Source organism: Hylobates moloch, unplaced genomic scaffold (genome assembly GCF_009828535.3).
Source record: "Hylobates moloch isolate HMO894 unplaced genomic scaffold, HMol_V3 SCAFFOLD_8, whole genome shotgun sequence".
NCBI classification, from domain to species: Eukaryota; Metazoa; Chordata; class Mammalia; order Primates; family Hylobatidae; genus Hylobates; species Hylobates moloch.
This window is the reverse complement of record NW_026652283.1, coordinates 91,941,049-91,959,419: the sequence shown is the minus strand read 5'-3', so window position 1 is coordinate 91,959,419 and position 18,371 is coordinate 91,941,049. Positions and strand designations below refer to the sequence as shown.

The following is an 18,371-nucleotide window of genomic DNA, read 5'->3' as shown; positions in this document are numbered from 1 at the left end:
AAAGTCTATGTAACTATGATCAAGGAATGTTAGAGTCAGTTTTCTGGGCTACCCTCCCATCCACTGTAGGAATCTTTAGGAGAATACTACCACCTGATTTTGTATGTAAGCACTGAAGTTGTTATCCTACTTATTTCATAAGTGGTATCTTCTTTCCTCTCTGTCTCCCTCAAAACATTTGATACAAAATAGGGAGTTTCAACCTTTGAGGAGAATTTTCCAGGAGCTTATGGGTGACAGTCTGACTTATGGTATATTTATTTAGATCTACACAATTTATGATCTTGTTTTGCAAGCCACCATGTGTAATGTTTTGATTCATCATGTTTTCTACCAAATAAAACATCTTGTGTTTATTTAAAATGTAATTTGTATTCCTATTAGGTTGATGTGCTGCATGTCTTGAAAAATACCTACTGAGCATGTTCATGTTCATGCAGTAGCCGTGTTTATGAGATATATGATGTGATTTAGTTAAAGCTGAACATGGGGGGTATTTAAAATCTGATTATTTAGAACATATGTTTTGGCAATACAACACTTACTAGATAGATTTCTGCAAATAAGCCTTTTAAAATGAATATGTAATAAAGTTTTATTTTAGTAAACAAAGGGGCCAAGAGCATTAGAATTTTATATAGCTTCATGCTATTGTAAATGCATCTTGTTAAAATAATATAAATCTAGACATTGTAAGGAGTCCTTTTAAATTGAATTTCTAGTGTTGTTATATCCTTGACTAATACCTTCACATCATACTTCTTTGTTTGTGGCTTTCATTGAGAGCACTAAAGAATCCCACCAGCAGAACATGTCAGAATGGGTTGAGACTTTATGTGCTTCACTGTCTGTTAGTGATCATCTCTTGTTTTTCCTGTAGACCATGGCAAAAGTTATAACCACCGTACTGAAGTTCCCTGATGATCAGACTCAGAAAATTTTGGAAAGAGAAGATGCTCGGCTAATGGTAAGTTCTAGAAGTGGGCTCTAGATAGAAGATGATATCCCATCTGTTTATATTCTGTCTCATTTATAAGGACTTTTGAGTTGGTAAAATAAATTTTAAGATTTCAAATCTTTATTATATCATAGCCTGAAAAATGAGAGTGAATTTACACTAAGAAATTTAACCAAGGATAAATGTGAATGGATGCCCTCAAGGGAAGGAAAAGTCTAATTTAATACCATATAAGAGGTTGACACCCATATATGTATGCTATATGGGATTTCCAGAACTTGAGCTGTTTATGGAAAGGATGGAAAAGACATTTGTTCTGGTATATCCAGTAATAATTTTTTAAACCAAATTATATCATCATGTTAGATGATTTATATGTTACAGTTCTTTATTGCATTCCAGTTGATTTCCAAATACATTAATTCTGGGTGAAAGAATTTAAGCATTCTTGAGCTTTTGATACCTTTTGGGGGAAATCAGACAAACAACTGAATTATTTTTAAAAACATAGTGTGAAGTCAGCTGTAATTGAACAATGAAAGAAACACACACTTTGTAAATTATAAAAAATTCTCCATGCCAAAGTTATTTTTGCCCTGGGCCAGTAATTTAACAAGATCCATTCTAGGCAGAGTGTGAAACTTGAAAAATTTGGGTCCTGCCTTCAGCTCTCTCTTTCTGCTTTCTTTCCTTGTCTTGATAGTAGCCTGCAGAGCCCTCCATGAATACCCTTCTCCTCCCAATCTCTTTACCTATTTCATCATACCAGCACTGGTTTTATTCTCTCTCTCCTCACTAAAGCAAGCCAACATCTTTTCGTTAATGGTGGGTTAGCATGTGTCTGAGCATCTCCAATAAAGAGCATAAGTCAGTAAGTCCCAAAGTATCTCATCGTATCCCAACAGATTGTTTTCTTACAAAAGTTCTTGATTCTCTTGAGCCCAAATCTCCTTCTCTACATGATCACCTATTTGTTCTGGTTTGTTCTGGTTCTAACTCATAGAACTCAACCAAAAATCTGGGGATGGCCTAGATGGAGGGGTTTTCCCCCTCCCAGCTAAATAATACCTCTTGCACTTAACAGCCTCTTATGAAGTTCTTCTGACTCTGCACAAGGTCATCCCTGAAGGGACCCCAATGTCTCAGGCACATTCTGACCACTTCTTCTTGGTCTCCTCTAAGCTCATTCTAGCATTCCTGACTTTTGTCTCAATGCTTCATTGTACATTGTATTGTATTATATACTTATTGCCTATTTTCTGAGGCATTTGCTATTATTTTGGTTAGCATTTAATTGTTTTTTGTAAAAATCCTTCCTCCGCCACTCCCTGGCATTTAGTAGCCTGAAAAGCATTGCTCTAGTTCCCGTTTCTGCTTATGAATATTTTTGATAAAGAAATATGTCACTATAATGTATACCGTTCATCAAAAGAGAGAATGTTGTTTTAAATTATAATGAACATCTAATTCTACAAGCATGAAATTTTGTATTCATGAGTAGAAATTTTTCCTTTACTGAGTAAAATATCTTTATGAAGATAAAAATTTCTAATGTAGTTTGAGCCTGTTGACATAATTTTGTCATTATGGTCCAGTTTAAGAAAATAATTTTAAATGATATCAAAGGGCTTTTATTTAGTTATCTTTATTCATTCTCCCGTAGCTGCTTTATCATCTTGATGTTGGAATATGGCAAACTTTACTTTTACTGCATTTTCTCAGGATTTGCTATATAGTGTAGACTCATCCTAAGTCACTGCTCTAGCAAATGTGGTAGGAAACATTCCCCTTCATTCCATATACATGTGTAGTCTTTGGTTGATTTGCTTTGATGAAAAACAAATCAAATTGGTAAATGTAGGTAGTGAATCGATAAAACTCTTAAAGCAGACAAAAAAGGTTTCTTTTTGTTAAGTTTAACTTAAAAAAAAAGTCTTTGAAAAACAGACTGTTTTCTTCCTGAATACAGTGGTATTCATTCTAGGTAGGGATGAAATGATAGCTGATTTATCCTTCTTGAAAGAATCTTCCTTTATCCCAGAGGCTGACCTGCCCAGAAACAATGTTCTACTTTTCTACTACTCCTTTAAGCAAAGTCTCATCCATCATTATCTCTTGCTTAATGAATAAGTTCAGTCAACAGTCATCTACTCTTCTAGTTGTTATGGGAAATATAGGAAAATAGAAGATACGGAAGACATTGGTTGTTGACCTTGTGGAACTTTTAATTTTAGGGGGAAGGGGTAATATCCATTCATACATGAATAAAAAGATATGCTTAAGTAATATTATTCAAATAATAAAAAAAGATGCTTAGGAAATATGAAATTTTATGATGAACATGAAATGAGGAAGGCCCCAAAATACGAGATGAGATGACATGAATTAATCAATTTGAGTCAGCTTTTGTCAGTTTAAGGAGATTCTTGATACTTGATAATGTGACTCATGATTGTTTCACGAGTATAAGAAAGTTGAAGCAAGAGTTACCTTTGTCAGAGATTGCCATCATTCATAAAATGAGCAATAAGAATCACTGTCTTTGAACAAGTCTCTTGAAGAAATTTCAGCTAATTTCATATCCCTGTCCATTGAGCTGTAGCTCGCTAGAACAAAACACTGGTATGAAAATGACTTTTCTTTTTCCAATAGAAAGTGCACATGATGAAATGTGTAGAAAACAAAACTTTAGGAGTTTATTAAATAATCATTTTTAAATGATTTAATCACATTAATTTTAAATGTATGCTTCAAATGGATCTTTTCTGTAAGTTTTTGTAACTGTGCAGCTATGGTTTCACTTCTGTTAAAATCAGCAACCCTAAGTGTTTTGTTATTTTTGCCTAAGGGCTGAAAAGCTGGCATAAGAAAACCAAAACAAACCTAAAACATTTTGCCGAGCTGCCCCCTCTGTCAAATTAATATTTGGGATGCTTGCAAGAGTTGGATTATACTTTGTGTTGACGGTGTGCAGCCCATGTTAGTTTTTACATTATTTATCGGGTATTATCAGAGGAATACATTTTAAAACTTTTGCTTTTTGACCATGATGATTATATGTTTATTTGTAGCACTAATCAAAAGCTTTCTATGACTGCTGGTGAGGTACTTTTCAATATATCTTATCTTTACTATACTTCCCTCTCTTCAGTGAGTTTTATACTCTTTATTTAAAAAACCTCATTACAGGATACAAGTTATTACTGTTTTCAGAGTTTAACCTAGTCTCAAGAGTAGATTTTATAGATGAGAAATCACTATCTGTTAAGTAAGGTTAAATTATAGAGCATAATTACAGTCTGGTTTATTTGAGGGTCTTGGTGTATAGGGAAAGAATCTTAGTCCTTTGTTGACTTGCTATGGAAACTCAGACAATTCTCAGAGTCTCTTTTCTTCACAAGACTAACATAATCTTGTTAGGATTGTCGGGGAACCAGAGTACAGTTGCCTGCGCTGAGTGATAATGTAGGGATGGTGGTGATAATTATTTAGCCTCCTTGTAGTAATGTGTAGAACTAGTCTTTTCTGGAAAAAGAGACTGGAAAGGTAAATCATTGATGTGTATAAGAAAAGCCATTAAAGACCTCAGTAGGAGGGTCAAGTCACACGATGACACCAACCCACAAAATGCCCCCATCTCCAGCTTCGGTACCTTAGAGTGCCAGCCACATGTGATATTGCTGAGATGAGAGCCTAGATCTCAACAGCTTGACAGCTGTATAACTTAGAGCAAACCGTTTTCATATTTTTGACCCTCATTGGTAAAATGAGATTGTTGGATTATACGATCTCTAAGGTTTCTTTCCCGACAAAGTATAAAATCTTGTTTTAGATTTGTTTCAAGTAGGAAAAAGAATTGCCTTCTAAACAGCAGGCAGAAGTTAAAACAAAATGCACATACCAAATGCACATATCTCTGTTTTTCCTAGAACAGCTTTTTTTCCCTCCTCTCAATTTTTAGTTTACTATACCTTGCTATTTCATTTTATGATGGTTTAGGTAGTTTAGATGGCCAGAGTAGACTGGATATTCGAGTAGCACAGTATGGGCAAGAGTGAATACATAAGTTCTTGGCTCATCTAATTGTTTGTGTTTTTATTGAATAAAACTGCCCTAGAAGTACATCCTGATTTTTTTTAAAAGGAGAGTATTATTACATTATTTGAGATAATTTCATTAGGAAAGTTTATTGTAATTGGGTAACAAGTCATCTCAGAATTGAGAGATTCCTTTGTTTTATGGAAACCCCTCTTTAAAACTTTTCTTAGACATTTTTCTCTTTAGAGTGCTAGCAAAATGTAATGACATAAATGGACATCACTGTTTTCTTGATGACTCCATTAAAGAAAATTTCTCTTTGATGGAGAAGGTTGGCTTGTTTGTGTTCTCTGTCTATTCTAGTCATCTTTTTCAATTGCTCTTCTGTTGACTCTCCTTCAACTTTGCTTTCACACTGATCCTTGGTGGTGTATATAGTTCTTCATCAGTCCTTGCCCTGGACCAGTCTTCTATTCTCTTAACGTCTCATTTTCTTCCCCTGTTGGAATTTTCAAAATTTCCTCCGAATTAATAAAATCATCAGAACTTTTCAGCATTGGTAGGTACAAAAGTTTTCCATTCCCACATGAGGTTTACCCTTTCCCTCTGCATAGGCTCAGAAGATGCATGCAAGGCGGGTTCAGGAAACACATGCAAATAAAACTGACACATTATAGAAAATATTGCACATGTCAAATACGTATGTGTTTTCTTGAGATTGGTTTTGATTCTGGTATTGGTAGAATAAGGTAATACGTGAACACTAGAAAAAAAAAAAAGAAAAAATATTATAAGCCAGAAACATAGAAAGGGAGTCCCTCATGATCTTCAGCCTCCAGACTACTTCTGCTATGCCAGTATCATCTCTGTGAACAGTTTGGGGAATATCTCCATGTTTTCTAAGCCGTATAATTACATATTTATAGTTACTCCTTTATCATTCATTTTATTTTATAAAAATGAGAGTATGCAATGGCTTGCTTTTTTCACTTAATATATTTTTATATTATTCCACCTTATTACAAATTGGTCTCATTCTTTTCAATGGCTGATTGTATGATTATATGGATGTCCTACAGTTTAGTTCACCAGTTTCCTCCTCATTCCATTTATTTATGTTGTTTTCAAGATTTTCAGTACTTAACAAGCATAGATATAGGGAACATCCATATACATGGATTTTGTATACTTCTGCCAGAGAGAATATTAACCTCGTTGTGTTGTGTGTGTTGCACATATTATTTTCTAGCTTGTCTTTTGGTTTTGCTGCTTTTTACTAACTTTACATTAAATATGAAAGATAAATAAAATGGTGTTTCCGAGGTTGGCCACACTATCCAAGAATAGACTCAGATTTTATAAGCAATCTTTGTTTTTAATGCTGCCATTTTAAATCACCGTGAAGGTAATTAATGATTTTGGACAATGACCATCTTAAAATGGGACATAGAATTTATTTAAGGTTTGTCACAGTAAAAACTGTATTTGAGATTGAGTTTCCTTAAATTGAAATTTCAGTTTGGGTCACCATTCCTGAAACCATTTCTGATACATTGTTGAATTACAGGAGAGTTATTCAGTGATAAACTTGACACGTTAGGAATGAGAATTCAACATATAGACACACATGGCTCTTCAAATTCATCATCATTTTCCCAAAAACTTTTTAGGGTAAATTGAGATTGTGTAAATCAAATTTTAATGTGTACTTTCATGGAATTATGAAAGAGATCCTTTTGTAAAGCAAATAATTGCCCCATAATTTAGCTGGTAAATATGTACTTAAAATATGCAGTACACCTTTCATTATATTGTTTAAGTCTTTAAATGAAAGTTGCAAATAAAATCTCAGCTATGTAATATTATATTTACCTAGGATATGGGGGGAGGTATTACAGATTCTTTATTCCTTGCCTGTACACCCTCGATTTGGGGAGATTTGAGAAAAATTTAAGTACAGTCTGTAATCCTATGAACTTCATATACACATACAATCTATGTGTTATATTAAGTCTTAAAACTAACCCAATAAGCTTTTTTTCTTCCTGGCTTTGTAGTTTACTTCACCTCGCAGTGGTATCTTCTGAGTAAATCATCAGTCTGTGCTTAGTTAGCATGTGGTGAGTGAAGAACAATGTCTTGTGTCTTTTGTGCAAAAATCAAATGTGTTGCATGATACTAACCATTTTGCTGGAATTCTTTTGCTCTTGTTTAATGAATATATGATTATGCTATGGGTTAATATAAGTATTTTGTGTTCATTCTGTTATATGGATCAATAATAGTTAAAAATTACTACCACCAGTAAGAGTTATATAATTTTAGGAAATTTCATTTCTTTAAAGAGTAATTGAAAGTTTGAAAATTGCTCTTTGAAATTTTGTTAAAGAATCCAAAAAAGTATTTATGTAACTTATTTTCCCTTTGTTTTTAATTTTCCAAGAATGAACTTTGAAATTATGATTGTGAGAGAGAAATGAAAAATCATTTTCTAGATAAAAGTGAAGTGGTATATTCCATGAGAATTCAAAATACTGTAAAGCCTAAGTAGAGTCAAGGCCAGTCAGAAATAATGAAAACTAGTAAGATCGATTTTAAAATACAGCTTTATTACTTCCTGAGATCAGACAGTTTAACACAAGACAACACATTTGTCATGAGGAGACCGTTAGGCAGCCTACTTTAATTGAATATGATTCTTTCTGATTAACATATTACAGTGAAATGCAGGCATATGAAACGTTTCAATGCAGTTGACTGTCTTCATCATTTAAACGCTCTCCCCTCATCTCTACATATTTTTCATGCTATTAGGTCTGATTAACATATTACAGTGAAATGCAGGCATATGAAACGTTTCAACGCAGTTGACTGTCTTCATCATTTAAACGCCCTCCCCTCATCTCTACATATTTTTCATGCTATTAGGTTGATTTAGCACCCCTTGAAAATGTAGCATACATCTTTACCTCAGCCTTTGCTAGAATTTTCACAAAATCAAAAACATCACAATTAATAGGGATTCACTATAATTAAAATAAATACAGTGATTGTTAATATCCAGCTAATAATAGTATCAAGGTTTAAAATGGCAAGATAACATTTCTCCGTTCTTTTAAGCTTTTACTTTTTTTTTTTTTTTTTTTAAATAAATAGAGCCTTTATCACCCTGGCTGGAGTGCAGTAGTGTGATCATAGCTCACTGCTGCCTCAGCTCCTGGGCTGAAGGGATCCTCCCACCTCAGCCTCCCAAGTAACTGGGACTATAAGGCACCTATTTTTTTTTTTTATTATTATTTTGTAGTGATGGGGTCTCACCATCTTGCATAGGCTGGTCTCGAACTCCTGGGCTCAAGCGATCTTCCTTTTTTTTTTTTTTTTTTTTTGAGACGGAGTCTCCCTCTGTCACCCAGGCTGGAGTGCAGTGGTGAGATCTTGGCTCACTGCAAGCTCCGCCTCCCGGGTTCATGCCATTCTCCTCCCTCAGCCTTCTGAGTAGCTGGGACTACAGGTACCTGCCACCATGCCTGGCTAATTTTTTGTATTTTTAGTAGAGACAGAGTTTCACTGTGTTATTCAGGATAGTCTCGATCTCCTGACCTCATGATCTGCCCACCTTGGCTTCCCAAAGTGCTGGGATTACAGGCGTGAGCCACTGTGCCTGGCCCTCTAAGCTTTTATCTTTAAAAATCTTCTATACCTTCATTTGAGCCTCCTTTTGATTTTAATATATATTATTTGATTTGCCTTAGCAATTATCCAGAACTATCTTATTTTTGTCATCCACATTGCAATGACTGGCAGTACAATGCATGGTTTTATTAGGTTACTTTGATAATAAATGTGAACATTGAAAAACTGTAAATTCTATAGCTAACCCATTAAGTTTTAATGTTTTCCTTTTAAAATAATATTATAAATACTGCATTGCACTTGTTATATTATTGCAGCTAAATATCAATTATCACTGGAAGTGTATATTGTGCAGCGTTTCTATTAATTGATTGTCTCCTCAACTTTTAGTTTGAAACATTTCAGACATAAGATTTGCAAAAATAGTACAATGAACACCCATATACCCTTCACCTATTAATGTTTGGCCAGATTTTCTCACTTGCTGTCACTCTTGTTCTCTCTCCATTTATATTATTCCCCATTTGTAACATTTGGCAATTACTTGCCGACATGCTTGCAAGCATTTGACAATTGTAAACATAAACTAAGCACTTTAGCATATATCTTTAAGAACAAGGACATTTTTCTACATACAGTACAGTTATTACACTCAGGAAGTTTAATATTAGCTAATACTAATATATAGTACATAATACTCAGTTTTTTACAGTTTTCCAAATAATGTCTCCCATAATTTTTTAGAATCCAGGATCCACTCAAGAGATTTCACATTGCATTTAGTGGTCATATTTTCCTAGTCTTTTTTAAACTAGAAAACTTCTCCTAGCTTTTTTGTCTTTCATGGTGCAGCATTGTTGAACTGATCTTGAATTTTGTTTCCCACAACAGAACAAGCTAAGGTTTCAAAATAAAAATGAACAAAGGAATTTACGTATAACAGAAGATCTTGTTGATGTCTTTCTTTAGGTTCCTAGGACCTAAAGTTCAACATGATTGTTGAACTAGTTTTATAAATAATATACTATTAGTTGTACATTATGAGTAGTGAATCACATTGTTCATTTACAATTTGAGAAGACTAAAACTCCCCCTATCCACTTAATATATATGGAAAGTTTGCCTCTATTAATCTTACTTGGTAATTTGTTTTTATGGGATTTTAAACTCATACCTTGATGTGACTACTGGTTTTAGCATTTTCTTTTTCTTTTCTTTTTTTTATATTTGAGATGGAGTTTCACTCTTGTTGCCCAGGCTAGAGTGCAGTGGCACAATCTCGGCTCACTGCAACCTCCACCTCCCAGGTTCAAGTGATTCTCCTGCCTCAGCCTCCTGAGCAGCTGGGGTTACAGGTGCCCGCCACCACACCCAGCTTATTTTTTGTATTTTTAGTAGAGACCGGATTTCACCATGTCGGCCAGGCTGGTCTCGAACTCCTGACCTCAGGTGATCCACGTGCCTCGGCCTCCCGTAGTGCTGGGATTACAGGCGTGAGCCGCTGCTCCTGGCCAGCATTTTCATTTGAGAAACATTATGAGGAACACTTTGGCTTTGTCATAGCTTTTTTTTTTTTTTTGCCCCCCATCATGGTCACACCAGGCTAGAGTGCAGTGGCGTGAACACAGTTCACTGCAGCCTTGACCTCCTGGGTTCAAGGAATCCTCCCGCCTCAGCCTTCTGAGTAGCTGGGACCACAGGCACATGCCACCACACCTAGCTATTTAAAAAAAAAAAAAATTTTTGTAGATACAGAGTCTTGCCATGTTGCCCAGGCTGGTCCTGAACTCCTGGTCTCAAGCAGTCCTCTGACCTTGATCTCCCAAAAGTGCTGGGATTATAGGCGTAAGCCACCATGCCCAGCCAGCATTTCTAATTAATTTATTTTTTGAGACAAGGTGTCACTATGTCGCCCAGCCTGGAGTGCAGTGGTACAGTCACAGCTCACCGCAGCCTTGACTTCCCAGGCTCAAGCGATCCTCCTGCCTCAGCCTCCTGAGTAGCTGGGACTACAGGCACACACCATCATGCCTGCCTAATTTTTTCTATTTTTTGTAGCAATGGGATCTCACTATGTTGCCCAGGCTATTTTTAATTTTTAAATTAAATTTCTTAATTCCAGATGAGACATAAATTTTCACACCAAAATGCTGTTTGTCTTTTGCTATTATGTCATGCTGGGAGAATTGCAATATGTAGAATAATCAGCACACTGGGTAAGAGGAAAGAGCTCTTTCTCTTCTTTATTTTTTATTGTTTTTTTTTTTGAGGCAGAGTTTCACTCTGTTGCCCAGGCTGGAGAGCGACGGCATGATCTCGGCTTACTGCAACCTCCGCCTCCTGGGTTCAAGTGATTTCTCCTGCCTCAGCCTCCTGAGTAGCTGGGATTACAAGCACCACCACGGCCGGCTAATTTTTTTGTATTTTTAGTAGAGACAGGGTTTTGCCATGTTGGCCAGGCTGGTCTCAAACTCCTGGCCTCAAGTGATCTGCCCACCTTGGCCTTCCAAAGTGCTAGGGTTATAGGCATGAGCCACCGTGTCCAGCCTGTCATCTTTAATTCCAATCCAATATTTGTGAGATTCAGCCAAGTCAGCATGTTTACTCCTGGGTTACTGTATGAACTGGTAGCATTCAGTATATGGTAAATGGTTGCAGTTCCAAATTTCACTTAGAAATGCCATTTTCCAGGATTGCTGACTATAGGTTGGTTTGCATCATTGCAAGAATGTTAATTTTTAGGAGATACCGTTAAGATTTAGTATTTAGACAACTTCTACTTTTTTTTTTTTTTTTTTTTTTTAGAATGGGGTCTTGCTGTGTTGACCAGGCTGGTCTCGAACTCCTGGCCTCAAGTGATTCTCCCATCTCGGCCTCTCAGAGTGCTGGGATTACAGTCATGAGCCACCACACCCAGCCTTATTTCTGCCTCTTTACTGCAGTCTCTAGACCATGGAATAGAATTTTATTTCAAACTTGAAAAAGCATATATTCCAAAAAGTCAACCTAAATGTTTTGGGTTTTTTTGCTCCCTTTCTTTATTCTCTTTTCCTTTTTCTTTTCCAGTCATGGCTCCGATCTTCATCTTGAAGAAGAGTGACATTGGACGACTGCTGCTTGGAAAACTGTCCACACTTGCTACTCTTGGAGAATGAAGTTGTCATTCAGGGCCCCTCATGTAGCCAAAAGACCAAGAAAAATCTGGCCCACAGATATGTTGCAGACTGCCTTTAAAATAGATTTTATCAGTGGAGAAATGGTGATAGTTTTTTCTTCAATTTTCTCTTGGGAAGAGTTTTATGTTGTTTAAAAGATATTTTGATAACTTAACCTGCTTTATGGGCTTACATAATATTCCTTTCATCCATTCTTTTTAAAGAACGGCTTACCTTTCCTATTTATTTTTAGGGTGATTTTTTAAAAAGACTTGTGCAATACATTTTGAGGTGAAACTTAGTGGATTTTTTCTGATAAATTAGAGCATTTAATTGACTATTTTATTCAGGTTGATCTGTTGAATATTTGCTAAAGACCAGTTCTTTAAGCTAAGACATGTAATAAATCCCAAATGGCAGTACCTCATTGTTTACTTAGCTTTTGTACTTATATTTTTCAGAGGAAAAAACACTACTGTAAATTGTGAATAGCCAATACATAACTGTATTGTATGCAAATCTGTGATTGTTGGCAGTGTCATCTCTGAGAAACAGATAAATAAAGTTTATTTACTATATAACATTTGTTTATTGTACTTCTTCCTCAGTTGAAATCTGTTTTAAAATGGTTAAGAATGCATATTCTATTTGGACGAATTTAGTGAGGAATTATTTGTCAATATAACTAAATGCTGAGCATTTGAAAAGAATTTTCACGTTCAAATTTGGTATGACCAAGTTAGAAGGAGCATGGAAATAAGAAATACCCCATGATGTCTGCTTTAGGATTCTGACAACTTGGGAATGCCTCCTCTCTCTGGAATAGACCATACTTGAATTATTTTTTAACTTGGTGAAAGAGAAATTTCTGCACACTGAGAGATGGGTACTGTTCACAGGGCTTCACACACCCTTCATATTCTAGGAAATACAATACTCAATATCTAGGTATTATCTAATCTCTGCCTCAAGGTAGAATCTCAGTTTTCCAGCCAGTCTGGACCTTAGTTCTCCTGATGTATCTTACATTGTGATAGAGTGGGGAGCTCTGGGGGATAGATAAACAAGGGATCTGCCCATAACCCACAGCTGACTCCTTTTACTATTCCAGTAAGAGAAGAGGGTCTTCTTAGCACACACCCACCCCACTCCCCCGGCCTCGTTTTTAAAATCATGGTTTACTTAAATTGGCAAAATTTTGTCCCACCGAAGAGTTTCTGACAACAGATAGGACTTCTTATCCTTATCTTTTTCTAGGGTAGAAATGGTGGACTCTCAGTGAAATCCATATGCAACTTTCTCTCTTTAACCGTTTTGTAGAGACACACATGTCTAAAAGAGGAAGGATCAAACAGAGCAGCAAACTTTTTCTATAAAGGCCAGAAAGTACGTATTATAGGCTATATAGTTTCTGTTGTAACCTTTCAACTCTCAGCTCTCAGTGCAAAAGCAGCCATAGATAATGCATGAAAGCATAGCTTTGTTCCAACAAAACTTTATAAAAGCAAGTCTCAGGCTGGATTTGGCTTGCAGGCTGTAGTTTGCCAACTCCTTAGAAAGCAAACAAGCTGGATTTTAAATATTTATTTAGGGGGGCAGGGGTGGCAATCATTTAATATATAGGAGTTGCTCATTTTTCTTTAGTACAGCTATGCAGCCCTTGTTTCAGAAAGGGGTGCAGTAAACTCACTTCACCTTGATTAAGAATAGTGGTGACATTCTGTCAATGTTACTTGTTCCAGTGAGCACATAAATCCAGACACTGAGGTTCAGAAACTAAGGCTCTCTCCAAGACCTCATGACTGCAGCACACAAAAAGATTGATGCAGTAAATATATTGCCAAAAAACAAGCATTTCACTTTGAAAGGTGTTCAGATATTACTTTAGCAAGAATTTTTGGCAAAAAATTCACTTGAAGTTGCTAGAATTCATGGCCACTTTGTTCAGGTCAGGTGCATGTACGACCTTAGTCGTAGAACTACCCTAGTAGAACGACCTTAGTGTTGACTGTCATTGAAAATTGTTGAATTAGGTGTTCCTGAATTAAAGGAGTGGAACATTTCTGATTTTCTGACATGTAAGTGTTGACTTTTTTTCTTTCAAAAATCCATTGGCTTTAAAAACTCGTGTCTGTAGAGTAAGTAACACACATAGGCTATTAGGGTGCTCATGCATTTTACCTGCTGCATGCCCAGAAAATGGACATGGCTCAGTTGAGCTTCCTTATCCTCTGCAGCACTAGAGCCACAAAGGTATAGGCTAAAATACTGTGCCCAGACTGAATCTTTTCCTTATGTCTGAAAAAGCAAAGAGGGAAGACTTACTGCCTTTTTTTTTTTTTTTTTCTGATTCTGAAAGAAATTTAGGCTAATTTTAGACTAAATTTCTATGAAACTCTGTCCCTCATGGAGAGTTTCGGCCACTTTTACATCCTAGTTCTTCCCATGAAGTCACCAGCGGTCGCCAGCTTGACCACCCAGTAGATAAGGTACCAAAGCAAGTTATGTGACCCCCGAGCAGCCCACTTCCCTGCGTGCCATTCATGCCAAGCTCCCTTTCAAAAGTGCGTGCTTTCTGCTTCAAAAGTGAAGTGGTACCCTTAAGGGAGGAAGCCTATATTTTTTTCCCTAAGCTAACTTTGGAACAAAAAGTCACTTTCTTACAGCAAGCGACTGAACCTGCATTTCGGTTCCAATTTTGGTGGCCCATGTGGGCTGCCCACCCGGGCTACTGAGGCTCTCCCTGAGGGAAGATAAACTAGAATGGTGGAGGTGGCGACTGTACCATGTATAGTGGCTGGAAGGCTCCCGCTTTACCTTTTTTTTGTTCTCCTTTCTTCCTCACACCCTACTTGTAAAACCTGGCTCCTAGGCGGAGGCCTACCGGGCTACGTCTTCCTTTCTCTTCTTTTCTGCCTGCTTTACATCTGTTGTTACTAAGTTGCTGGTGCTAAGATAGGATTCCTTATTTGTGGTCTAACCAGAATGTAGACATTGGACACTCATTTGAAACTGAAGAAAAAAGAGTAGAAGAGTTTTTTTTTTTTTAATCCATTCTGTGATTTAAAAAACAAAAACCATACCACCATAGAGACTGCTTTACCCAAATTTTAATTCACAGCTTTTGTTGGATTATATATTGGAGCTAAGAAAGTTTAGCCATGTAAACAGGTTCCAGTTTCACCAAAGAATAGTGTGGATCCAGCCATCTTTCATAAAGTGGTGAGTATGTGTGTGTGTATATATATATATATATATATATAGAATGAGGCTTATTAGTTTAATGAAAACAGCTAAATCTTCTGAGCTATCAACACAATGCCCATATGTGTTCTTAAACACTTAATAAGCACAGGCTTTAATAATGGTTAGTAGGGAAATAACTTTAAGTCCTGTAATATCTCCGTTTTCAGAAGTAATCTAAATAAACTGCTAAAAATGGGAAAATTGGGTACATATAAATGAGATAAATGCTTGTAAGTAAACTTTGTATAATTTAAAATCTTAAAATCATTTTGGTTCTTATTTGATGTGTGCGTCATTTTCATGAAGAGAAAGGGTTTTATATGGGAAACATGTTCCAGAAATTGTAGAATGGTTCTCATCTATAAAATGCTAATATCTGATAGGCAGTTCAGAATTTCTTGCTTCCTAGGTTTATATAAAATGTGCCAAAGAAGATGTGTTCTTATTGAGAAAAAGAATAATTTTGTCTAATTCTAAAGTTATCTAGAAGTTAATTCAAATTATGGACTTGAAAAGGCTATTGCATCCACATAACTTTCTATATTGCTTTTAAAGTCCTTGTGCTGTTAAGTTACATGGCTTTGGGCCGGGTGTGGTGGCTCATACCTGTAATCCCAGCACTTTGGAAGGCCAAGGTGGGCAGATCACTTGAGGTCAGGAGTTCGAGACCAGCCTGGTGAAACCCTGTCTCTACTAAAAATACAAAAATTAGCCGGGCTTGGTGGCACACTGTTGTAATCCCAGCAATTTGGGAGGCTGAGGCAAGAGGATTGCATGAACTTGGGAGGCGGAGGTTACAGTGAGCCAAGATGCTGCCATTGCACTCCAGCCTAGGCGACAGAGACTCCATCTCAAAACAAAACAAAAAAAAAATTACACAGCTTTGACCCTTGGGTCTAAAAAGATCATGTGACAATGCTGTGTCTAGCCTTAATTCTTGTGAGCAGTTAAAATTCTTTGTAAGTTCAACGACTGCTCTAGGACCTTATGGGAAGAGCAGTGGCACCTGTCCCATGCTGTAGCTCAGTAGCTGAGGCTTTGCTTTGCTTTTTTTTTTGAGACAGTCTCACTCTGTCGCCCAGGCTGGAGTGCAGTGGTGCGATCTCAGCTCATTGCAAGCTCAGCCTCCCGTGTTCACGCCATTCTTCTGCCTCAGCCTCTCAAGTAGCTGGGACTACAGGCGCCTGCTGCCACGCCCGGCTGATTTTTGTATTTTTAGTAGAGACGGAGTTTCACCCTGTTAGCCAGGATGGTCTCGATCTCCTGACCTTGTGATCCACCTGCCTTGGCCTCCCACAGTGCTGGGATTACAGGTGTGAGCCACTGCGCCCGGCCAAGGCTTTGCTTTTTTACAGTGGAGGCTTGGGTTCAACTTCTGGCTTAGGGAATGAGTCCTTTCTGCTTTGCTATTTCTGTGACCGTTTGCCATTTATTAATACTTTTTCTCTCCATGGACAGCTTCTGATTTCCTGTCTTAAAATTTTCCTTTCTTTGAGCTATATTTTGGGGCAGTTCCAGCTAAAAACCATTTGCCATCCCTTTGAAAATACCTTGTGCACCTGTGGTTGTCAGACCCTCAAGGCTTATTGATTTCACATAGGAGGTTACCTTTAGTCAAAAAAAAGGCAAGTACATATATTTTCAAAAGCCAGAGATATCAGCTGTTTGTCCTGGCTGAAATCTGGTAATAATAGATTTTTCTTTTTCTTTTTTTTTTTTTTTTTTTTTTTTTTTTGAGACAGGGTCTCACTCTGTCACCCAGGCTGGAGTGCAGTGGCATAATCATGGCACACCACAGCCTCAACCTCCTGGGCTCACATGATCCTCCCACCTCAGCCTCCTGAGTGGCTGGGACTACAGATGCCCACCATCATGCCTGGCTAATTTTTGTATTTTTTGTAGAGACGGAGATTTGCCATGTTGGCCAGGCTGGTCTCAAACTCCTGACCTCAAGTGATCCGACCACCTCAGCCTCTCAAAGTGTTGGGATTACAGGAGTGAGCCAACATGCCCTGCCGAGGTTTTTAAAATATTTTTCTTTTGAGAGTTCCGTAGTTAGAAATCAACTTAATTTAGACTGGTGTTTGCGTTTTATGTGTACGGATAATGTCTTAAGGCCCCTGCTTTCCCTCTAAAAACTTCTTAGTCAACAGAATTCTGTCTGATTCCTTCCTCTTGTATCTAACCTTTTATCACCCTACCAGATCTGCTTCTGTATGTCTATGTGTGTCTATTTATTATGTGTCATGTGCAATGTTTCACTACCAAAACTTATGAAGGTTTTTTTTTTTTTTATATTTTAAGTTCTAAGGTACATGTGCACAACGTGCAGGTTTGTTACATATATATATACATGTGCCATGTTGGTGTGCTGCACCCATTAATTTGTCATTTACATTAGGTATATCTCCTAATGCTGTCCCTCCCCCATGACTGGCCCTGGTGTGTGATGTTCCCCTTCCTGTGACCAAGTGTTCTCATTATTCAATTCCCACCTATGAGTGAGAACATGAGGTGTTTGGTTTTTTGTCCTTGTGATAGTTTGCTGAGAGTGATGGTTTCCAGCTTCATCCATGTCCCTACAAAGGACATGAACTCATCCTTTTTTATGGCTGCATAGTATTCCATGGTGTATATATGCCATATTTTCTTAATCCAGTCTATCATTGATGGACATTTGTGTTGGTTCCAAGTCTTTGCTATTGTAAATAGTGCCACAATGAACATACGTGTGCATGTGTCTTTATAGCAGCATGATTTATAATCCTTTGGGTATATACCCAGTAATGGGATGACTGGGTCAAATGGTATTTCTAGTTCTAGATCCTTGAGGAATTGCCACACTGACTTCCACAATGGTTGAACTAGTTTACAGTCCCACCAACAGTGTAAAAGTGTTTCTGTCTCTCCACATCTTCTCCAGCACCTGTTGTTTCCTGACTTTTTAATGATGGCCATTCTAACTGGTGTGAGATGGTATCTCATTGTGGTTTTGATTTGCATTTCTCTGATGGCAAGTGATGATGAGCATTTTTTCATGTGTCTGTTGGCTGCATAAATGTCTTCTTTTGAGAAGTGTCTGTTTATATCCTTTGCCCACTTTTTGATGGGGTTGTTTTTTTCTTGTAAATTTGTTTGAGTTCTTTGTAGATTCTGGATATTAGCCCTTTGTCAGATGAATGGATTGCAAAATTTTCTCCCATTCTGTTTTAATTAATGGGCTTAAAAATAATAAGTGCTTAACTCAAATATGTTGTCAGAAAAATAGCAACTTTAATGCTCATGTGACTTTAATATTTGGTAAAGATTATCAATAAGTAAAAAAGTCTTCAAAATTTAGA

The 18,371-nt window shown here is 37.0% G+C and overlaps 1 protein-coding gene across 6 annotated transcripts in view; it reads left to right on the top strand.

Moving 5' to 3' along the window:
- The window catches only part of GOLGA4 (golgin A4), a 121,373-nt gene extending 108,877 nt beyond the window's left edge, over positions 1 to 12,496 (top strand). For 4 of the 6 annotated variants that reach the window (XM_032162088.2, XM_032162086.2, XM_058441993.1 and 1 more), the window contains 3 exons: positions 881 to 967; positions 7,054 to 7,116; positions 11,696 to 12,374. In XM_032162088.2, coding sequence (XP_032017979.1) covers positions 881 to 967; positions 7,054 to 7,083 — 117 coding nt within the window. In that variant the 3' untranslated portion in view covers positions 7,084 to 7,116; positions 11,696 to 12,374. Of the gene's footprint in view, positions 1 to 880; positions 968 to 7,053; positions 7,117 to 11,695 lie in introns of all 6 variants that reach the window. The other 2 variants (XM_058441992.1, XM_032162087.2) reach the window with 2 other exon arrangements.
- Positions 12,497 to 18,371: the final 5,875 nt, after the last annotated feature.